We start from the raw sequence: 24,806 nt of genomic DNA on the forward strand, positions 1-24,806 counted from the left end.
ATAATAACATACTAAGATTTCCATTCCAGAGGTCGAAATCCATATTATATGATTTGGAATCTAGCCAAATACTAGTTGCCTAGCAATGTTCTGTAGATGTATGGTACAGAGCTTCACAGTCGAGGTGCCACAAGCCAACTTCTGAAACGGTCATTCAAAATTTGTAATTGTTGAAATTATATTTAAGCAATATCTGTATACCTCTATCAGTTTTGTGAATTCAGTCATTATTTTCCCTCCTCATACTGCACGTGTTGCCAGAGCTTATTCTTGTGACCATAACATGCAGTAACACCTATTGATGGTCCTTCAAATCATCCAAGTTAGTCTGATTGTTTTAATTTTTTTGATCTCCTCTTGAGATCAGGACCTGGGCTAAAATCAAGAGTTGGATGCTTAACCAACTGTGCTACCTAGGCACCCCGTTAGAATTTTTTTTTAATTACAGTGAGGGTTTTGGCTTTGTCAGGGTATATAAAATATTAAAATTTTATTTTGACTTAATTTGTTTCTGTATTTCAGTTTTTCTACTAATATAGAAGGCATGTATGATCTTTTTTATTATATGCCATTAGTTACTTCTAAATAGAACATTACTGTTAATTTTTCCAGTTCCTTATCAGTGGATGGATTATTTATTTGCAGTATTAATAGCCACTGCCTCAGTTATTTGTAGGAACATGCTTGGGTTTTTGTTTGCTTGCCTGTTTTCTTTATCGTAAAGGTCCTTAGATTCTAAATATTAGTCTTTATAGTACAGCTTTCATGTTAAGACTATGTTATTTTTCATTTATTTAAAAAAAAATTTTTTTTAATGTTTTATTTATTTCTGAGAGAGAGGGAGACACAGAATCCGAAGCAGGCTCTGAACTAGCTGTCGGCACAGAGCCTGATGCGGGGCTTGAACCCACGCACTGCAAGATCATGACCTGAACCGAAGACGGGCGCTTAACCGACTGAGCCACCTAGGCGCCTCTGTTATTTTTTCACTTAAAACACTTGTTATTTAATGCTTTCTATGTTTTGCAGTTTCTGTTTCTCAAAAGATAACAAGAATGCTATTTCTTAGTGTAAAAACAAAATCCCATTTTTAACTTTTTACAGATCCATTAGATGTGATAGATGTGGATTGGTCTGGTCTTATGCCAAAGCATCCAAAAGAACCACGGGAGCCAGGGGCTGCCCTTTTAAAATTCACACCTGGAGCTGTTATGCTGAGAGTTGGGATTTCTAAAAAGTTGGCAGGTTCTGAACTCTTCACCAAAGTCAAAGAAACATGTCAGAGACTTTTAGAAAAACCCAAAGGTAATTCCATTCTACTTTGTGTAATGTCTGCTGCAGCTTACTTAAGATGCCTTTGAAAAGTGTTCTGCTTTGTTTTCATGTAGCACTCCAAATATAGGAACTTTTTTTTTTTTTTGAGGAATCACTTGATATTCAGTAAAAATCTTCTTCAAAAATTTAAAAAGGTATTTTGACCATGAAAATAAAAGCCCACAGAAAAGTTGCAAGAATAGCACAGTGATCTTTCTTAACAGGGAAGTTCAAATGTCAGAGTTCTCAGTGGTGTTCCCGAACTAAACAAAGCAGAGCCTAAACAGATTGGATGCCACGGTATAAGATTGTTAGGAGCAGCAAATGAGGTATTATAAGTAAGATACTTAGAACGATTCCTGACATGTAGTGACAAATGGGGGGCGGGGGGGTGACTGGGGTGGTTAAAAAGGAAAAGAGATAAAATGTGAAAGCAACAATATTTAATTTTATATCATGTTTGTGAGAGTAAAGGTTTAAAAATTAAGCTTTTTACTAATATAAAATTGAAAAAAAAGTTAATGTTTATTTTTGAGAGAGAGAGAGAGAGCATGTGAGCAAGCAGGGGAGGGGGAGAGAGATTCCCAAGCAGGCTCTGTCACAACAGAGTGCAACATGGGCTGAACTCACCAACTGTGAGATCATTACCTGAGCTGAAGTCACCAGTTGGGTGCTTAACTGACTGAACCACTAGGCTCCCTGAAAAAAATGTTTTATTAGTTTTGTGTGTTTTCTTTCAGCTGTTAGCATATACAGTAAAATTCTTGATTTTAACATGTCCCAGTAAACAAAATGAAACATACACATGAAACATATAAATTATAATTGTGCATATGTATTAACGTGACAAATGGCTAAGCTCTTAGGTTCCTGCCCCATTCTTTCTACTTGTTTGGTTGGCTCTGTGACCTTAAGCAGGTAACTCCTGTGGATACAACATGATGGAACGAAAGCCATAATGTCTTAACCCACCTCTAATGAAATTTGCTCCCTTGACTTTGCTAACTATGAAATACAGTTTGGCCGTGACCTGATGACATATGTTGTAAAGGGGAGTTAATTTTTGCTAACCAGTCTGGACCTCTCCTCATTTCTGCTATGATAACTTTATTAAAGAACAAGAGAACTGATACAGGATGTTGAATAGAAGTTTCCAAAGCAGCGGGACTTTGTTTACTGATGTATCCAATGTCTAATGACCTGTTCTTACTGCTTATGCTATTATCTAGAACAGTATCTGACACACAGTTTCAATAAGTATTTGTAAAATAATCGGTACTGATTTTTTCTGTCCCGTTTAGTCTATTACATTGTCCCAATACTGAAGAAAGTATATCCCTACCCCATTTGTAATTAAAAAAAAAAAAAAAAAATTCTAAGCTTGAACACTGAAAACTTTATAAGTATACAGAAATTTAAATTGCCTTTGCCTTAGTTTTCTGTATGTAGTGTGATAGATTAAAAACAAACAAGTACCGGGGCACCCGTGTGCCTCAGTCAGTAGAACCTGCAACTCTTGATCTCATGGTGGTGAGTTCGAGCTCCATGTGGGGCATAGAGATTACTTAAGAATGATAAAGTACAAATAAAACAGTCTCTTGAATAATTTTGTGGTATTCATTTCAAAACCATGAAGAGACTTGAAGTTTGGCTGTACTATACTTTCTAGGGAGGGGTGTTTTTGTGTTCTGTTGTAAAAGAAACTAAATTTGTCATAATGACCATTGTTCAAGGAAAAAGCACATTTTTTCTTTGTATCTATAGTGGAATGGTAGTTAATATTTTGGGGGGCCTTTAGCTTCTTTTAATGCTGTGCGTATGTGACTGTGCCATTGATTGCGTAGTTATATCTGAATCACCTAAGGAACTGCTTTTTTCCACATAGATCTCCTGGTCCAACTGTGGAGATTCTGTAGAATGTGGTGGTAGAACCCTGGCATTGTATTATAGAAAGCTCCTTAGATGATTCTAATAGACACTGAAGTTTACAAACTAGTTTTGAGGATTTTTTTTATATTTATTTATGCTTGTCTTATATTCTGTACCTTTTGACAGGTGTATAACCTATTGACCAGATGTATTACATGAGACTAGTTTCTTATCATCTAATCTCACTGTTGCTTTGCAGTTCAGGATATGAAAGTGAAATATGTAGTTCCATTCATTCTTAAATGTGTTTGTTGTGTTTTTACTAGGTGTTATTTACTATTTTCCTTTGTGGATTCTAACAGTAACCTGTTTGATCATGTTGTCATAGAAGCAGTATCTGGTGGCTTTTGTTACTTCTGTCTAGCATGTAGAATGCTAGCTTTAAAGTTAACTAGATCTTTAGAGTACCAACTGGCCCTGTTGTCTGTTTAACCCACCTCTTTTATTTTCCATTAAACTTTAGAAGAATTAAGAAGAGATTTAAGTGTTTTCTCCCTACTACGCTTGCATGTTATAACTTAAAACTAAGTGATTTTCATTTAATACATTGTTTTTATAGTGACCAAATCTGGGATAAATTTTGCTGGTTGTCAAACACCTCACCTAATCACTTTCCTTATTTTTTTTTTTTTAATAGTTTCTTTTTTTTTTTTTTTAATTTAATTTTATTTTTTTTTTTACAAATAGTTTATTGTCAAATTAGTTTCTACATAACACTCAGTGCTCATCCCCAAAGTGCCCTCCTTCATGCCCATCCCCCCCTCCCCCCCACATCCATCAGTCCTCAGTTTTTGTCAGCATTCAAGAGTCTCTCATGGTTTGCCTCTCTCCCTTTCCCCCACCATTTCCGCCCTTCTTCTCCCCCTTGGTCCTCCGTCAAGTTCCTCCTAATCCTCCTATACGTGCAAACATATGGTATTTGTCCTTCTCTGCCTGACTTATTTCGCTCAGCATAACACCCTCAAGGTCCATCCATGTTGCTACACATGGCCAGATTTCATTGTTTCTCATTGCCATGTAGTATTCCATGGTATAGATAAACCACATCTTCTTGTTTTTTAAGAGGTCACAAAAGGTAGTCTTGTTACTGCATTTATAATCAATTCCTGAAATCTATTCTAGGACTTTATGTAATAGTTGATGGTAAACAATATACTGAATTTGATTTCACTAATTCTAACTTCAGCTTTTCTTCCCAGTAATAGACAGTAATCAGTGTCTAAATTCTTTCCACCTAGGCTGCTTGTCTTACGTCTTAAAGTAGGGTTATCTAAATGTTTACTTTTGTTTGCGATTAGCAACATAACTACATGTGCAAGATCTTTCACAGAGAACATATTGGCTTTTAAAATTATTCATTGAAGTATGGTTGGCACATAGTGTTAACATTAGTGTCAGTTGTACAGCATAGTGAGTCACCAACTCTGGTTACGCTCTGCTCACCCTATGTGTAGCTGCCATCTGTCACCATACACTATTACAGTACCCTTCCCTATATACCTGTATTCCCTGTGCTGTACCTTTCAACCCTGTGGTTTATTTATTGCATAACTGGAATGTACCTTTTACCTCCTGCTACCTTTTGCCCATTTTACTCCTCCCCCACCCTTCTCGCACCTGGAAACCTTCAGTTTGTTCTCTGTATTAATTTGTCTGTTTGTGCTTTTGCTTTTTAGGTTGCACATTATAGCTTGATATCCGGGATTGTGATCCCTCTTAACATTGTTCTTTTTTCCCCCAAGATTGCTTTGGCTGTTTGGGGTCTTGTGTGGTTCCATACAAATTTTAAGATTGTTTATTTAGTTTTGTGAACACTATTGGTATTTGGATAGCAATTGCATTGAATCTATAGCGTGCTTTGGGTAGTATGGACACTTTAACACTATTCTTCCAGTCCATGATCATGGTCTTTGCATTTATTTGTATCTTCAGTTTCTTCCATCAGTGTTTTATAATTTTCAGAGTAGAGGTCTTTCACCTCCGTGGTTCAGCTTATTCCTAGGTATTTTATTATTTTGGGTGCAGTTTTAAGCAGCATTGTCTTAATTTCTTTCTGCTACTTCGTTATTAGAGTATAGAAACACAACGATTACTGGATATTAACTTTGTATCCTTTACTGAACTAACTTTACTGAATTCATTTATTACCTCTGGTAGTTCCTTGGTGGAGTCTTTAGAGTTTTCTATATATTGTATCATGTCATCTGCAAACAATGACAGTTTTATTACTTTCTACCAGTTTGGATGCCTTTTATTTCTTGTCTGAGGAGATACCCTTATCTTGTTCCTGATCCTAGAGGAAAAGCTCTCAGTTTTTCACCATTGACTAGGATGTTAGCTAGGTGTTTCTCATATATGGCCTTTTTAATGTTAGGGTAGTGTTCCCCTTAAACCCACTTTGTTGAGTTTTTATCATGAGCAGCTGTTCAGTTTTCTCAAATGGTTTTTCCTCACCAATGAGGTAATATGATTTTTATCCTTAGTTTTGTTAATGTGGTATATCATAGTGATTGATTTGCATATTGAACTATCTTGCATCTCTGGAATTAACCCCTCTCGATTGTAGTGAATGGTCCTTTTAACGTATTGTTGAATGTCGTTTCCTGATATTTTGTTGAGGAATATATTCAACAATTTGACTTTTACATCTGTATTCATCAGAAATATCAGCCTATGGTTTTGTGGTGTCTTTGTCTGGTTCTGATATCCGGGTAATGCTAGCCTCAGAATATGTGTGGAAACTTCCCTTCCTTTTGGGGGGGAATAGTTTGAGTTGACTAGGTATTAAATTATTAACAAGTATTTGATAGAATTCACAGGTTCTAGACTTTTGTTGGGAGTTTTTGATTATCAATTCAATTTTGTTACTAGTTGTCGGTCTGTTTAGATTCTATTTCTTCTAGGATGTCCAAATTGTATTTCTGTAATGTTGCTTGTTACTTTCTCATTTCTATTTATTTGTGTCTTGTTTTGTTTTTCTTGATGAGTCACACCTAAGATTTGTCTGTGCTTTTTTGAGATTGAGATTTTTGTTTTTTTGACATAGCCCTGTATTGCTGTGTCCTCAAGATATTGGACTATTTTCATTTGTCTCCATGTATTTTTGTTTTCCTCTTTCATTTCTTTGTTAATACAGTGGTGGCTTAGCCGTGACGTGTTTGTGCTTTCTTCTTTTTGTTCTTGTAATTAATTTCTAGTTTTATTCTTTCATATTCCGAAAAGATGCAGGATAGGATTTCAGTTTTCTTAAGTCCATTGAGACTGGTTTTGTGACTTAATATTTCATATTAAAGACATATACATAACTTTCACCAGTGTTATGATAAACTTCATGGAATATTTAAGCAGCTAGTAACACTTTGCTATTTTAGGAGAATTTAACGCCTGTTTGTTTTTATTGAAAGATACAGACAGTCTTTTTGAACATGAATTGGGGGCTCTCAACATGGCTGCATTACTACGAAAAGAGGAGCGAGCAAGTCTTCTTAGTAATCTCGGGCCATGTTGTAAAGCGTTATGCTTCAGACGGGATTCAGCAATCCGGAAGCAGCTTGTTAAAAACGAGAAGGTACTGTTGTTTCCTTGGGAAGTATGAATGGCATATTTTTCATTTGATTGCTTTAAGGTGATTAAGGCCTCATTATCTGCTTTTTAGGAGTTTGCCTTCCTAGTCTTTTCCACATGGAAAAGGAAGAATAAGAGTATTGATGAACATTTGTGCTGAATAGCAATTTGTATTCAAACTTTGATGCATAGAGTTTTAAGTAGTCTTTCTGGGAAACATTTTCATTTGTGAAAAGTGCCTCTAAAATTTCTAGTATGTTTTATTATCTAAACTGAAAATCAGGGAAAAAATATTCGTGGCACAGAGTGGTGGGGATATTTATAGGAAGAAATAGTGTCTATGAGAATGTACCAAGCCAGAAGAAAGGGAAATAAACAGGTGATTATATTTAAGCATTTACTTAAGAAGAATAAAAGGAACTGAAACATAAAATAGAAATTTAGAATTAGAAGAGATCTAATCATGAAAAATTGAAAGTGTCTTTAAAAAGCCTAAAAGAGTTGGTTTAAAAGGTTGGAGACACATTCATTAGCATTTTACCTGGGGACACTTAAAAAAAATTACTAAAGATTATTCACATTTGCCGAAGAAATTAAATTCATGAAAAACAGAGGGATGAACTCAAATGCAGAGATTAAAAGCTTCCTATTCCTTGTATCCGTTTCCATTTTAAAGTCTTCCCTGGCTCAGAATCAGTTCTGACAGAGTTACTACAATCTTTCTCCTTTGCACTCCCATTTCACGTACTTCATACAGTCAGTAGTTTTCTCCTTGCAGCTTTTCTCAGTTGGAAATTTTCCTAAGAGAATTAAGCCCTAGTTAGCCCTAAAGCATGTAACGAATCAGCCTTTCTTTTAAGTATCTAGAATGGTACTACTTTTTTCCATCCTTGGGCATTGAATTTGAAAAATAACCCATCAGATCATTTTCTGTTGACTCCAGTAGGGGACTTCAATTGAAAAAGGCTGCATGTTTTGCAGTCTCCCCAGAATCCTGCCTCCTTTTTATAAAAAATATATTGTAACATTCCCTGGTTCCTCCTCTAATATGTCACAGAGCCTCTCAGAAAACACCCTTGCAAAATTCTCCTTGAGAGCCATTGTCAGAACCTTGTAATCCTTCAGTACAGGGCACAGACCATTAACTAGCATGTAACATGTTATCAGAAGTTCTAGTGGCACAGTATGAAGGTCTTAAATGATGCATCTGAAAAAAGCATTGCAAGCTTTTGGATTGCTCAGTGTTAAAATTTTTCACACACAACCTGAAAGAGACTCAACTGAAGAAAAATTAATTTCAGATACAAGAGAGCCTCATGAAAGAGGTTAAGAAAAATATAGAATAGGACCACTCATCAAGGAAAATGGTACTTCTTATCACATGATGAAAAAAGTGGAAAGCCAGTAACTCATATTGGCGTTGTCTTTAGAGAATTATTTTTAAAATATATCAGTTGTACTTACCAGAAAAGATAGTTGAAGGATACCAAGAGGATGCTTAGCTGCTTTAAATGAGCTGAATTCTCATTTGAATATTCTAGTATTAAAAGAATGTACAGAACCTGAGCCAAGCAGAAGGAAGTGATACCAAAAATAAATAGAAAAACAAATTCTGAAGAGATAAAATAATCCCCTACAAGTCTCAGATATTAAAAGGATAACATGGTAAACAACTATATGCACATAAATTTGACAATTGAGAAGAAATGGCTCTAAGAGCCACAAGCAGCAAAACTTCAGAAGTAATAGATAACTTGAATGGTCTTGTGTTTGAAACCATGCTCAGATGGTTTCACTGGCAAAATCTACCAAACGTTTAAGTTAGAGATAACACCAGTTCTACATAATTTCTTCCGGAAAATTGAAGAGACAGGAATACTTCCCAACTCATTTTATGAGGACAGCAAGTACTCGGATATCAAAACAACAGTAAGACACCACAAGAAAACTACAGATCAGTATCGTTCATGAGCATACACATTAAAAAACCTCAGAAGTTGGAGATCAAATCCAGCAATATATAAAAGCAGTACTACACCATGACCAAATACAGTTTATCAGAGTGAAAGGCTGGTTTAATATTCTAGTCTAATATCCTAAAATTATTCAATGTAATCCATATTTTGACAGATCAAGAAGAAAAAATGCCTAATTCTATCAATTGATGCAGCAAAAACATTTGAGAAAATTCAGCATTCTTCTACAATAAAAATTCTTAGTAAGCTAGAATTAGTCTTTACTTGCATCTACAAAAACCTGCAGCTAATATCGTAATTAATGGTAAAAGTTTGAAAGATTTCCTGGAGAGGTCAGAACAAGGCTTTCCATTCTCATTACCTACTCCACAGTTTCCTGGGAGTTATAGCCAGTTGAATAAGTAAAGGAAGCAGAAGGCATACAGATTGGAAAGGAAGAGGTAAAACTGTATTTACTTACAGACAACATGACTGCCTACATAAAAGTTTTCAAGGAATTTATCAGAAATACTCTTAGAACTTAAGAATTTAACAAGGCCACAGGATACAAAGCATGCACAAAGCAACTGCATTTCCATGTACTAACTTTATATGAAAGCAACTGGGAACGGAAAGGTAGAGAACAAATACTTTTTACAGTTGCTCCCCAGCAAAGAAGTACTTAGGTATAAATCTATCAGAACATGTGCAAGGTCTGTGTGCTGAGAACTATGAGAGCCTGATGTAAAAAAATCGAAGATGACCTGAATAATGGAGACATACATCATGTTCATGGATGGGGAAAAAAAAAAAAAAAAAGCCAAGCACTCCAGTGTTTTTTTTTTTAATGGGCAACATTTGGACAGTTCACCAAAGAGGCTATGTGGCTGGCTAATAAGCCCATGGAAAGATGTTTAACATTTTGAACCATTGGCAAATGCAGATTAAAATTTAAATGATACCATTGTGAACCTATTACAGTGGTTAAAAACCAGCAGCAATAAACCCCATAGTCAGGCTGCAGAGCATTCGAAACTACTACCTATTATTATTACCAGTGAGAATGCAAAATGGGACGGCCACCTGGGAAAACAGTGTGCTGGTTGGTTAAATGAATATTTACTGTATGACGCAGTAATCCCTGCTAGTATTTACTTAGAAAAATGAAAACTTAACATTCGTCTGAAAACCTGTGCACAAGAGTTTATAGCAGGTCTATTCATAATCTCCAAAATCTGGAAACAGCCCTAGTGTTCTTTATATAACGAGGGCACATCCATATAAGCGATTACTAATTTATAATAAAAAAGAACCAAACTGTCAGTACTATCAACAATATGGATTAATCTCAAAAGCAGGATACTGAAGAAAAAAGTCTCTAAAGATCATATAGTGTATGATTCCATTAACTTGGTGTTCTGGAAACGGCAAAGCGATTACAGAGACCGATCACTGATTGCCACGGGTTAGAGTTGGGGAGAGGGTGTGAATACAAAGGGAGTTTTCTGGATGATGAAACCATGATTGTGGTCATGGTTATGTCAATCAACATAGAAGTATAAACTCACAGAAATACACAAAAAAGGTAATTTGCTGTATCACATGTACATTTTTTAATGTTCATGAAATCAAGGAACCACTGTTCCTTTAAGGATCCTAGAAAGAAGAGAAATGGCAGAATGCCCAAGATAGTCAAATCTCACCTTCTTTCATTTATGAACACATTTGGAGAACATTTAGCAAAATTTTATGACAACTTCCAAAAATGCTAATGTAACTTTAAGTTACAATAATAGAGATACACATTTTAACAGAAGGGAGGCACGACTTTCTCTGTGTAGTGCAGTGATCAGCAGTCTTCCAGAGAATTTGTTCACTTCTAGAGCCCACGTTCTATAGACAGAACCCTGACAAACCAGAAAGGAGTGTGGACTGTTCAGTGCTTCTCTTCAGAGGTTTGAAAGGTTGTCATATAAAAGTAAGATTGAATTAGTGTGCAGCCCTATATATACAAGAGATTTTATTTCAGTGTGTTCAGAAATGTGCAGCGAATGTTGTTTTGTCATTGGAAATAAACTAGTTGAGTACCTGTCAGGGATTGTTGAAGCTTCCAACTTTAAGCAAGAGGTGGCCCTTAAAGGTTGCTTTCTTTTCTAGGATTTCTTGAATCTGAAAACATTTCTTAAGTTTGCTTTAAATCTGCATCCCAAATTAATATTTATGTTTGAGGTTAACTTGCCTGTCTTTGTCACCTAATAGTATACATCTTTTATAATTTGTTTTGTTCCTTTCCAATAGGGCACTGTAAAGCAAGCGTACACGAACGCTCCAGTGGTAGACAATGAATTACTGCGATTGAGTCTTCGGTTATTTAAGAAGAAGACCACTTGTCATGCCCCAGGCCCCGAGAAGGCTGAAGATCATAAACTCTCGCAGTCCAGTGTCCAGCAGGAACTGTGTGTGTCGTAGGACTGAAGTTAAATGACAGTTTTGGTACTCTCTTCAGGATTACACATTCTTTTTCAGAGTTCTTTCGTTAGACAAACATTCGCAACAGGCAGAAAAGATTTATCAGCCATGGTAAAAGAGTGAAGAACAACTTTGATCTAAAGTTTAAAGACACTAGTTTTGGCTAACTTAAGGTTTTACATAAATTTTTACAGTACTTGATACTCATGAGAAATAATGTGAAAACATCTAGATTTAGTTTATTCTGTACTTTTTGTTAAAACTGAAGATTTTGGAAAACGGTTGCCACTGTTCATGCAGCCTATGAATATTTTTTATGAAATGGAGCCACTGACTTATGTTCTGGATCATCCCTACAGAAACGATCTTGTTCAGAAACGGTGTGTTCACGGAACGAAGGCACACTGCAGTGCAGAGTTCTTGGAAGTGGATGCTGGTCCTGTGCGCCGTGGTTGTGGGCAGTCCTCCCCCAGGAGGGGCCACAGTACTTCTGTCCTTTCTAAGGTTCAAAAAAAAAATTTACTAATGGGTCTTTTTTTTTTAAATATATATGCATTGTTGCAATGTATATTGGATGTATTTGGATTCTAAATGTTTTGTTATCAGAAAATGTCTCCTGTTTTTATTTTTAATAAATGTACCTTTCCTTTCCTTGTTCTAGATTTACTTTGTTCTTCATTGATCTTATTCCTAATGTTCTGAAACAGTTGTCCTCAACATTACATATTTCAAACATTTTATTGCTCAAGTAAATGCAATAGGAGTTGAGGATAGACTTCAAGTACAGCTCAGTAATACTGGAAACAAACCACAAGTCAAACAAACCTATGTCATCTGAGCTTTAAAACAGTACCATCATATTTTTCAGAGCTATAATCTTTGATTACACTGAACTGTCTAGTGTATATGTAAAATGACTTAATTTTTTTTTCATTACCATATATCTGTTTATTCTGTGTATATATATGTAACTCATGAAGGGGACTCTTAGAAGGATTTGAAATGGACTCCAAGCTGCAGAATGTGTGGGCAGACAATCAAGGAAACCAATCAAAATTAATATTTTTTTCATTGGCTCTCACAGGTTTTTGCTCATACTGTAATGTATGCTACCTGTGTCAGTAGCTTTGTACCCTCTAAAGGTAACTGTTACTGATGTAAAATTCCTGCTCCTTTCAAGAACTATTTATTGTACACTTATATAAGTTATATAAGGTACGGACCCAGCAAAGGAAATGGGCTTATTTTCAAGTGACTTTCAAAAGCATGTCTAAGAAAATGGCAAAAGAGACGGGAGAGATGGGAGTATCAAGATTTTCCTGGTGTCTGTTTCCTTTTCCAGTTGGTAGATACTTTGAATAAAGAAGAAATTCCTTAATGACCCTGGAGAATAAATATCCTTTAAAAAACTGACTTCCTAATTATAGTAGATAATATCTGCTATAGCACAAACAGTTCAAGTCCTAGAACTTCTAATCCTGTTTCCCAGAAATGTGGAATATAACTGAAGATAATGGTTTTTCTTTACGAATGTTTCACAGGTTATTTATTTACAGAACGAAAACTATGTGCTTAAATTTGTCATACAGTCCATGTGTCGCCTTTTCGGATTTGAGAATCTTTTTGTTATGAAGGAAAATTTTAGAGCTATTCCTGTGCACCCTTAGTCACAGTAGGCAGAGTTTCATGTTCCCAGTGGGAATGTACCGATAAGTCTCAATTTTTAATTCACACATTCTATGCACTGCCAATCATATACCCTTAGAGTTTTTATTGAGTTTTCCATAAAAGATTTTGGACGCCAATTAAAAGTCTCCGTGAAACCAGTAGTCCTGAAAGCAACTGCTAGGCTAGAAATGATTTGATGCTAAAGTTGAAGGCGTGTTACCTCCTAACTGATGGATCAAGTCTGTCCATTTGCCGTAACTGCACACACAGCTGGACTCCAGCTGCTGGTAATAAATGGGCAAGAGAACATGTGCAATCCAAAATAAATGAAAGTCAACACATATTACTGAGTCAGTTTGATTTTTTTTGGCAGCGATCCTGACCATTTTGAAGAGGGTTATAGTGACAATAAATAACTTTGTGTTTCACAACCATTTTGTAACTATCCCCTACTTGTAAGTTAACATGCTGCAAAATCTAACATGTTGTTTCTCTTTGTTCTGTAACTGTGTGTTCTCTTCCTTATCCTCTACCTACCCCATGACTACACTAGGACTTTATGACCTCCTTTATTAACTTGACATTTTGTGCCATTGGCGGAATATCCCACATTGTTTGTTACAATCCATTTGGGTAAAGATTGAGGTTTATGTTATCTGCAGGGTCAGTGATGCTTTTAAGGCTCAGAAAGAAGAGCCAGCATCTGGACCTCAACTGGTTATTTAAAAGACATGTGTTTTCCAGCTCAAGATGGTAATATAAGGTGGATCCTGAAATCACCCTCTCTCCACAGACACACCAGATCTATGGCTACATACGGAACAATGTTCTCTGAAAACAAAAGTACTGAGTGGAGTCCTACACACACACTGGGCGGGGGAGGGGGGGGTACCATACTGAAGCAAGTAGGAGAAGCTGAGATAAACCCCATCCTCAGAGTGGAGACCCACAATCGGGAAGGAACTCCCAACCCTGAGCCTTTCCCCAAGGAATGAAGAATTTGAACCCCACACCTTGCACCCGACTTTTAAGACCTGCACTTGAGAGACAAGCCCACAAAACATCTTGTTTTGAAAGGCAATGGGGTTTCATCCCAGAGACCCCCCAAAGGGCTCAGGCCGATTTGTCCATTCCAGGGCCCACTAGAGGCAGCTGTCTGAAAAGGGTCCAGACTTCCTGCAAAAGAGGCTTGTTTATCTTAAAGTGTTGGCCTAATTTAATACACATCTAGGGGCCTACTGAAATAACCTCCAACAACGGAGGCCAGTGAGCACCATCTCTGTGTCATTCCTCTGCCTCATCCCAGCTCACTGGTATCTCCCAGGAAGGAATTTGTACACTCATCTGGCACCCCAAATTTTGTGGCTGCTGCTCAGAGGACACCTCTTCAATACTTGACTCTGGTAGCCAGTGGGGCTTATTGTGGACCTTCAAGGTTGTTACAGAATGGTTAAAATCAGAGTAATTAACTGCTTACCACCCCCAGGGCACAGCAGTGAGGCAATAGCACCCTTTCTGTGTAAGTGCCCTATTAACTTATCTTTTATAACTGTGGCCTAAGGACAGTCTTCTAATTAAACACGTTTAGGGCCAAATGTAATCCTTTGCTGAGACCTGTTAGCGGGTGGGAGGTGGAGGTTAAGGCTCTTCCACAGCCATGCTCCAGGCCACTGGTGCCTCCCCTAGAGGAGTTTGTACAGGTGTCTGGTGCCCTGGTTCTTATGGCTGTGACCCAGGGAAGCCCCTTGATTGCCTGGCACCAAGGACCAGTAGGGCTTCCATTCCTGGGTTTCCTAGCAAATGGAGGAACAGATCTTGGCTGGCTACTACCCCTCCTCCGCAGGACACAGTGCAGAGGCAGCAGTATAAAACACAGACCAATCTTTCTGTGCTAGAGGCCTATCTGTATCTGTACCGCATCTGATGCCCTGACTTATGTGACTGCTGTCTAAAGGACATCCATTTACAGCCTGGTTTTGGTGGCCAAGTACAGGTTCAAGAAACTGTAGTAAAGAAATAGTTCTTACCTGGCTATACCCCCATGGATCAGTGCAGAGGGAGTAGACAGAAGTCTTTATCTCCCAGTCTTCTCCATGAAGAGGTATATTTATATTATTTTAAGAGCTGCTGCCTGAGGGTCTGTTTCCCAATCAGCCTAAATCTAAGTGCTACTAAGATCTCCCACATTTGGGACACTGGTAGGTCTTAGAATACCCTCATCTACTGGGAACCACTAAAAACAAAGTAGGCTGCCTGGCAAGTCACAAAGGTTTGAGAGAATTGAGCTAGGGCACAGTTGAATAGTAGGTTTCATCTACACAAGACCAACCCTTCAAGATGGGGAGGGGTGACTTCTCTCTGTGCACAGAAACCAACATAGAGAGTCAAGGAAAATGAAGGAACGGAAGAATATGTTCCCAATGTAATAAGTGAATCCTCAGAAGGAGAAGTTAAGGAAATGGGGATAAGTGATTTCCCTCTGATAGAGTTCAAAACAGTGGTCATAAAGATACTCACTGAGCTCAGAAGAAGAATGGACCAAACATTGAAATTTCAGCAAGGTGATAGAAAATGTAAGAAAACAGCAAACAGAAGTCACAGAGCTGAATATAATAACTGAACTAAAAAATACAATAGAGGGGTTCAACAGCAGACTAGATGGAGAAGAAAAGATCAAAGGGCAATAAAACTCACCCAATAAGAGCAGCAAAAAGAAAAAAAGAATGACAAAGAATTAAGATAGCTTTAGGAACTTATGGGACAATATCAAGCAGAACAACATTCATATTGTAGGAGTCCCAGAGGAGAAGAGACAAAGGAGCAGAAAACTTTTTTTTGAAGAAATAATGGCTGACAATTTCCCTAACCTGAGGAAGGAAACACACATCTATGTTCAGAAGTCCCAGAGAGTTCCAAAAAGGAACCCAAAGAGACCCACACTGAGACACATTATAATTAGTGTCAAAAGTTAAAGACAAGGAAAGATCCTCAAAAGAAGTAAGAAAAGCATGCATAAGGAACCCATGTAAGTCCAAGCAGATTTTTCAGCAGGAATTTTGTAGGCCAGAAAAGCTGGTGTAATATATTCAAAGTAATGAAAGAAAACCTGTCAGGCAAGAATATTCTACCTGGCACAGCCCCTCTGGAAAACAGTGTGGAGGTTCCTCAGGAAACTAACAATAGAACTCCCTTATGACCCAGCAATAGCACTGCTAGGAATTTACCCAAGGGATACAGAAATGCTGAGGCATAGGAGCACATGTACCCCAATGTTCATAGCAGCACTCTCCACAATAGCTAAAACATGGAAAGAGCCTAAGGGTCCATCAACAGATGAATGGATCAAGAAGATGTGGTTTATCTATACCATGGAATACTACATGGCGATGAGAAACAATGAAATCTGGCCATGTGTAGCAACATGGATGGACCTTGAGGGTGTTACGCTGAGCGAAATAAGTCAGGCAGAGAAGGACAAATATCATATGTTTGCACGTATAGGAGGATTAGGAGGAACTTGACGGAGGAACAAGCGGGAGAAGAAGGGCGGAAATGGTGGGGGAAAGGGAGAGAGGCAAACCATGAGAGACTCTTGAATGGTGACAAAAACTGAGGACTGATGGATGTGGGGGGGAGGGGGGGATGGGCATGGAGGAGGGCACTTTGGGGATGAGCACTGAGTGTTATGTAGAAACTAATTTGACAATAAACTATTTGTAAAAAAAAAAAAAAAAGTTCAAAAAAAAAAAAAAAAAAAAAAATGTTTAAAAAAAAAAAAAAAAAAAAAAAAAAAGAATATTCTACCTGGCTAGGGGGCTCTGGCCCAAGATGGTGACATAGGAAGATTCTGAACTCACCAAATTACACTTATTTATGGGGCAGTTACTCCTAAAGAAGCCCAGAGGGCCAAGTGAACAGCTTCTACACAAAGGACCAGTGAAAGACAATAGCAACAGAGATGAGACAGGGCAAGGAAGGGAACCTCCACCCCTGATGCGGCGGACGGCAGCGGGGAGGGAAAGTACTGAAGGACCTGGAACAGGTTCCTCCCTCCTTGGGCACAAAAAAACCCATGGTTTAAAAAGAACAGATAGCATATAAAAGAGTACTTTAATAAACAAATCAAAGCACACCTAGTGGAGGGTTCAAAACATCACTATGGGTAGAGAGATAAAGTAACCAAAGTTACAACAACAGAGAGCAAGTAACATTCTCCAAAAAACACCTCCTGAAGGGCCAGGCCCTGGACAGTGTTATGACCCCTCTTTAATAGAGTAGTGCTCACAGGTGCAGGAAACATAGCAAGCTTTTAAAATACATAAGGGACAGAAAACTAGCCAAAATGGTGAAATGAAAGAATTCTCCTCAAAAGAAATTCCAGGAAGAAATGACAGCTAAAGAACTGCTCAAAACAGATATAAACAATATAACTGAACAAGAATTTAGAATAATAGTCATAAGATTAATTGCTGGACTTGAAAAAAAACATAGAGAGCAGACAATCTATTGCTGCATTGATCAAGGAACTAAAAAATAGTCATGATGAATTTTAAAAATGCTGTAAATGAGGTGCAAAATAAACTAGAGGCATTGACAGCAAGAATTAAAGAGGCAGAGGGAAGAACAGATGAAACAGAAGATAAAATTATGGAAAAAGATGAAGCTGAGGAAAAGAGGTAAAACATTCTGGATCACAAGGGAAGAATTAGGGAACTAAGTGATTCAATGAAACAGACCAATATCCTTGTCATAGGAGTTCTAGAAGAAAAGAGAGAGAAAGGGGCCAGAGGTGTACTTGAACAAATCCTATCTGAGAACTTCCCCAATCTGGGAAAGGAAACAGACAATGAAATCCAGGAGGCACAGAGAACTCCCTTCAGACATAAATTGAATTGATCTTCTGCACAACATATCATAGCGAAACTTACAAAATACAAAGAGAGAATTCTGAAAGCAGCTAGGGATAAACGCACCTTAACCTACAAGGGTAGACATTTAAGGGTAGTAGCAGACCTATCTACTGAAACTTGGCAGATCACAAAGGAGTGGCAGGAAATTTTCAATGTGATGAATTAGAAAAATATGCAGCCAAGAATCCTTTATCTAGCAAGACTGTTGTTAAGAATAAGAGAGATAAAGGTTTTCCCAAACAAAAACTGAAGGAATTCATCACCACTAAACCAGCCCTACTAGAAAACCTAAGAGGGACTCTATGTGTGTTGCAAAGACCACAAAGAACCAGAGACATCACTACTACAGATAATACAATGACTCTAAACCCATATCTTTCAATAATAACAGTGAACATAAATGAACTAAATGCTCCAATCAAAAGATATAGGGTATCAGAATGGATTAAAATATATATATACAGCCCATCTATTTGCTTTCTACAAGAGACCCATTTTAGACCTAAGGACACCTTCAGATTGAAAGTGAGGGGATAGAGAACCATCTATCATCCTCCTGGAAGTCAAAAGAAAGCTGGAGTAGCCATACTTGTATCAGACAAACTAGATTTTAAACTAAAGACTGTAACAAGAGGTGAAGAAGGGCATTATATAATAATTACAGGGTCTATCCATCAAGAAAAGCTAACAATTATAAATGTTTATGCACTGAATTAGAAAGCACCCAAATATACAAAACTACTAATCACAAACATAAGCAATCTTATTCATAAGAATGTAGTAATTGCAGGGGACTTAAATACTTCACTTACAGCAATGGACAGATCATCTAGACAGAAATATCAGTAAAGAAACAATGGTCCTTAATGATACATTGGACCAGATGGACTTTACAGACATACTCAGAACTCCACATCCCAAAGCAGCAGAATATACTTTCTTCTTGAGTGCATGTGGAACATTCTCCAAGATAGATCACATACTGGGTCACAAAACAGCCCTCAATAAATACAAAAGAATTGAGATCATACCATGAACACCTTCAGATCACAATGCTATGAAACTTGAAATCAAACACAGGAAAAAGTTTGGAAAACCTCTAAATGCATGGAGGTTAAAGAATATCCTACTAAAAAATGAATGGGTCAACCAGACAATTAAAGAAGAAATTTAAAAATATACGGAAACAAATGAAAATGAAAACACAACAATCCAAACCCTTTGGGATGCAGCAAAGGTAGTCCTAAGAGGAAACTACATTGTAATCCAGGCCTATCTTAAGAAACAAGAAAAATCTCCAAAAGAAAAATTAACAGCACACCTAAAGAAACTAGAAGCAGAACAGCAAGAAACCCCACACTCAGCAGAATAAGGGAACTAATAAAGATAAAACCAGAAATAAACAATATAGAATATAAAAAACAATAGAACAGATCGATGAAACTAAGAGTTGGTGTTTTTGAAAAAATAAACAAAATTGATAAACAGACTGCTCAAAAAAAGAGAGAGGACCCAAATAGATAAGATCACGAATGAAAATGGATTTTTCACAACAATCTCTCAGAAATACAAGCAATTATCAGAGAATGCTGTGAAAAATTATATGCCAACAAACTGGACAACCTGGAAGAAATGGACAAATTCCTAGAACATCCTGAGATCAGGAACATGACAGGGATGTCCACTCTCACCACTGTTAACATAGTGCTCAAAGTCCTAGCATCAGCAATCAGACAATAAAATGAAATAAAAGGCATCAAAACTGGCAAAGAAGAAGTCAAACTTTCACTTTTCACAGACGACATGATACTCTACATGGAAACCTGAAAGACTCCAACAAAAGGCTCTTAGAACTGATACATGAATTCAGCAAGTTCGCAGGGTACAAAATTAATGTACAGAAATTAGTTGCATTTTTATACACCAATAGTGAAACAACAGAAAGAAACTGATACCGTTTACAATTGTACAAAGAACCATAAAATGTCTAGGAATAAACCTAGTTAAAGATGTAAAAGACTGTATGCTGAAAACTATAGAAAACTTATGAAGAAAATTGAAGAAGACACAAAGAAATGGAAAAACATTCCATGCTCATGGATTGGAAGAATAAATATTGTTAAAATATCAATACTACCCAAAGCAACCTACACATTCAATGCAATCTCAATCAAAATTGCACTGACATTCTTCTCAAAGCTAGAACAAACAATTCTAATATATGTATGGAACTACAAAAGACCCTGAATAGCCAAAGTAATATTCAAGAAGAAAACCAAAGCAGGAGGCATCACCATCTCAGATTTTAGCCTCTACTACAAAGCTGTAATCATCAAGACAGTATGGTATTGGCACCCAAACACACACATAGACCAACGGAATAGAATAGAGAACCCAGAATCGGACCCACACATGTATAGCCAACTAATCTTTGACAAAGCAGGAAAAAGCATCCAATGGAAAAAAGGCAGTCTATTTAGCAAATGGTGCTGGGATAAATGGACAGCAACATGAAGAAGAATGAAACGTCTTTCTTACACCATACACAAAAATAAACCCAAAATGGGTGAAAGACCTAAATGTGAGACAGGAAACCATCAAAACCCTAGAGGAGAAAGCAGGCAACAACCTCTTTGACCTCAGCCTCAGCAGTTTCTTACTCAACACGTCTCCAAGGGAATTAAAAGCAAGAATGAACGTCATCAAGATATAAAGCTTCTGCACTGCAAAGGAAACAATCAACAAAAGTAAAAGGCAACCGATGGAATGGGAAAAGTTATTTGCAAATGACATATCAGATAAAGGGCTAGTATCCAAAATCTATAAAGAACGTACCAAACTCAACACTGGAAAAACAAATAATCCAGTGAAGAAATGGGCAAAAGACATGAATAGACACTTTTCCAAAGAAGACATCCAACAGACACATGAAAAGATGCTCAGTATCACTCATCACTCAGGGAAATACAAGTCAAAACCACACTGAGATACCACCTCACATAGTCAGAGTGGCTAAAACTAACTCAGGAAACAACAGATGCTGGCAAGGATGTGGAAAAATGGGAACCTTCTTGCACTGTTGGTGAGAATGCAAATTGATGCAACTGTTCTGGAAAACAGTGTGGAGGTTCCTCAAAAAATTAACAATAGAACTACCCTATGGCCTAGCAATAGTGCTACTAAGAATTTACCCAAGGGAGACAGGAGTGCTGATGCAGAGGGGCACATGTACCCCAACGTTTGTAGCAGCACTCTCAACAATAGCCAAATCATGGAAAGAGCCTAACTGTCCATCAACTGACCAATGGATCAAGAAGATGTGGTTTATATATACAATGGAATATTATATGGCAACGAGAAAGAATGAAATCTGGCCATTTGTAGCAATGTGGATGGAACTCGAGGGCATTATGCTAAGTGAAATAAGTCAGGCAGAGAAAGACAGATACCATGTTTTCACTTATATGTGGATCTTGAGAAACTTAACAGAAGGTCATGGGGGGTGGATAGTTACAGAGAGGGAGGGAGGCAAACCTCAAGAGACCCTTAAACACAGAGAACAAACTGAGGGTGGGTAGGGAGGTGGGGGTGAGGGGGAAATGGGTGATGGGTATTGAGAAGGGCACTTGTTGGGATGAGCACTGGGTGTTGTATGTAAGCCAATTTGACAATAAATTATATTCATAAAATAAAATGTTGTAGAGTATAAAATAAAGAAAAATATATAGCAAAATGAGCCTATGTTGAGAAACAAGAAAAAGCTCAAATAAACAATCTAACCCTACACCTAAAGGAACTAGATAGAAAAGGAAGCAAAGGCCAAGGTGAGAGAAGGAAGGACACTAAGGATATTAGGGAAAAACTCAATTAAATCAAGAACCAGTTCTTTGGGGGGAAAAAGCAAATTGACAAACCCTTAGCCAGATTCATTAAGAAAAAAGTGAAAGGATCCAAATAAATAAAATCAGAAATAAGACAGGAGAAGGAAAAATAGACACCACAGAAATACAAAGAATTATAAGAGAATACTATGTGGCAGAAAAACAGACACATAGGCCAATGGAATAGAATAGAGAACTCAGAATTAGACCCACAAATGTATGGCCAACTAATCTTTGACAAAGCGGGAAGAAGGAGTATCCAATGAAAAAAAAAAAAAACAGCCTCTTTAACAGGTGGTGCTGGGAGACCTGGACAGCAACATTCAGAAGAATGAAACTAGATCATTTTCTCACACCATACACAAAAATAAACTCAAAATGGATAAAGGACCTGAATGTGAAACAGGAAGCCATCAAAACCCTAGAGAAGAAAGCAGGAAAAAAGCTCCTTGACGGCAAAGGAAACAATCCATAAAACTAATAGCAACTGACAGAATGGGAAAAGATAGTTGCAAATGACGTATCAGACAAAGGGCTAGTATCCAAAATCTATAAGGAACTCACCCAACTCCACACCCAAAAACGATCCAGTGAAGAAATGGACAGAAGACATGAACAGACACTTCTCCAAAGAGGACATCCAGATGGCCAACAGACACATGAAACGATGCTCAGCGTCCCTCCTCATCAGGGAAATACAAATCAAAACCACACTGAGATACCACCTCACGCCAGTCAGAGTGGCTAAAATGAGCAAATCAGGAGACTCTAGATGCTGGTGAGGATGTGGAGAAACGGGCACCCTCCTGCACTGTTGGTGGGAATGTAAACTGGTGCAGCCCCTCTGGAAAACAGTGTGGAGGTTTCTCAAAAAACTAACACTAGAACTCCCTATGACCCAGCAATAGCACTGCTAGGAATTTACCCAAGGGATGCAGGAGTGCTGATGCATAGGGGCATATGTACCCCAATGTTCATAGCAGCACTCTCAACAATAGCCAAAACATGGAAAGAGCCAAAGTGTCCATCAACTGATGAATGAATCAGGAAGATGTGGTTCATCTATACAATGGAATACTACATGGCAATGAGAAACAATGAAATCTGGCCATGTGTAGCAACATGAATTAAACTTGAGGGTGTTATGCTGAGCAAAGTAAGTCATAAGTAAGAGAAGGACAGATACAAGAGAAGGACAGATTGCACGTATAGGTGGATTAGGAGGAACTTAACAGAGGACCATGGGGGAGAAGAAGGGGGAAAGATACTTGGAGAGAGGGAGGGAGGCAGGCAAACCATAAGAGACCCTTGAATGCTGAGAACAAACTGAGGGCTGATGGGGGTGGGGAGAGGGGAAGAGGGATGATGAGCACGGAGGAGGACACTTGTTGGGATGAGCACTAGGTGTTATATGAAAACCAACTTGACAATACACTATTTAAGAAAAAAAAAGAAAGAAAATACATCAAAAAAAAAAAAAGAACACTATGAAAATGGACAACTTAGAAGCAATGGATAAATTCCTGGTAACATACAATCTTTCAAAACTTAATCAAGAATAAATAAAAAATATGAACAGACCAATTACTAGTTATGAAATAGAATTGGTAATCAAATAATTAATAAAACATAACACTTCAGAACCAGAAAGATTCACAGCTGAATTCTACCAAGCATTTAAAGAAGAGTTACTGGGACATCTGGGTAGCTTAGATGGTTAAGCTGCTGACTCTTGATTTTGACTCAGGTCATGATGTAATGGTTTGTGAATTTGAGCCCTGTAATGGGCTCTCTGTTGAGTGTGAAGCCTGCTTGGAATTCTCTCTCTCCCTCTGCCCCTTTCCCTAGCACTTTGTGTCTCTCAAAATAAATAAACTTAGGAAAAAAAGTAATGAAGTAGCAGAGAGAGAAATTAAGGAAACAATTTCATTTACAATTGCACCAAAACCAATATAATATCTAGGAATATACTTGACCAAAGAAGTGAAAAACCTGTACTCTGAAAATTATAAAACACTGCTGCAAAAATTTATATGACACAAATAAATGGAAAGACATACATTCTCATGGATTGGAATAATATTGTTAAAATATCCATACTATGCAAAGCAATCTACAGCTTCAATTCAATCTCTATCAAAATACCAACAGCATTTTTCACTGAACTAGAACAAATAATTCTAAAATTTATATGGAACCACAAAAGACCCCAAATAGCCAAAGCCATCTTGAGAAAGAAGAACAATGCTAGGGATATCACAATTCCAGATTTTAAGATACATTACAAAACTGTAGTAATTAAAGTAGTATGGTCCTTACACCAGACACTAATAACATTGTATGTTAACTACACTGGAATTAAAATTAAAACAACATTTTAAAAAACAGTATGGTTCTAGAACAAAAACAGATACATGAGCAATAGGGCAGAATAAACAATCCAGAAATAAATCCACAATTATATGGTCAATTATTCTATGACAAAAAGAGGCAAGATATACACTGGGGAAAAGACAGTCTCTTCAATACATGATGCTGAGAAAACTGGACAGCCATATGTAAAAGGAGGCTGGACCACTTTCTTAAACACACACAAAAATAAGCTCAAAATGAACTGAAGACCTACATTTGAGACCTGAAACCATAAAATTTCTAGGAGAGAACATAGGCAGTAATTTCTCTGATATCAACTGTAGCAATAGTTTTCTAGATATGTCTCCTCAGTCAAGGGAAACAAAAGCAAAAGTAAACTACTGGAACTACATCAAAATAAAAAGGTTTTGCACAGTCAAGGAGACCATCAACCAAACAAAACCAACCTACTGAATGGGAAAAGATATTTGCAAATGATATATCCGATAAAGGTTTAGTATCTAAAATATACAAAGAACTTACAGGGCTCAGAGAAAAGAGAAGAGAAGAGAAGAGAAGAGAAGAGAAGAGAAGAGAAGAGAAGAGAAGAGAAGAGAAGAGAAGAGAAGAGAAGAGAAGAAAAAAGAAAAGAAAGAGGAAAGGAAAGGAAAGGAGAGGAAAGGAAAGGAAAGGAAAGGAAAGGAAAGGAAAGGAAAGGAAAGGAAAGGAAAGGAAAGGAAAGGAAAGGAAAGGAAAGGAAAGGA

At 37.4% G+C, this 24,806-nt stretch overlaps 1 protein-coding gene across 3 annotated transcripts in view; it reads left to right on the forward strand.

Annotated features, from left to right (window-relative positions):
* Positions 1 to 13,242, forward strand: part of ZC3H13 (zinc finger CCCH-type containing 13) — a 96,677-nt gene extending 83,435 nt beyond the window's left edge. For all 3 annotated transcript variants that reach the window (XM_039254362.1, XM_039254364.1, XM_039254363.1), the window contains exons 17-19: positions 1,105 to 1,305; positions 6,648 to 6,811; positions 11,061 to 13,242. In XM_039254362.1, coding sequence (XP_039110293.1) covers positions 1,105 to 1,305; positions 6,648 to 6,811; positions 11,061 to 11,231 — 536 coding nt within the window. In that variant the 3' untranslated portion in view covers positions 11,232 to 13,242. The remainder of the gene's footprint in view (positions 1 to 1,104; positions 1,306 to 6,647; positions 6,812 to 11,060) is intronic.
* The last annotated feature ends 11,564 nt before the right edge of the window (positions 13,243 to 24,806 follow it).

The sequence above is a fragment of the Hyaena hyaena genome, unplaced genomic scaffold (assembly GCF_003009895.1).
Source record: "Hyaena hyaena isolate Hyena2069 unplaced genomic scaffold, ASM300989v1 scaffold_483, whole genome shotgun sequence".
Lineage (NCBI taxonomy): Eukaryota > Metazoa > Chordata > Mammalia > Carnivora > Hyaenidae > Hyaena > Hyaena hyaena.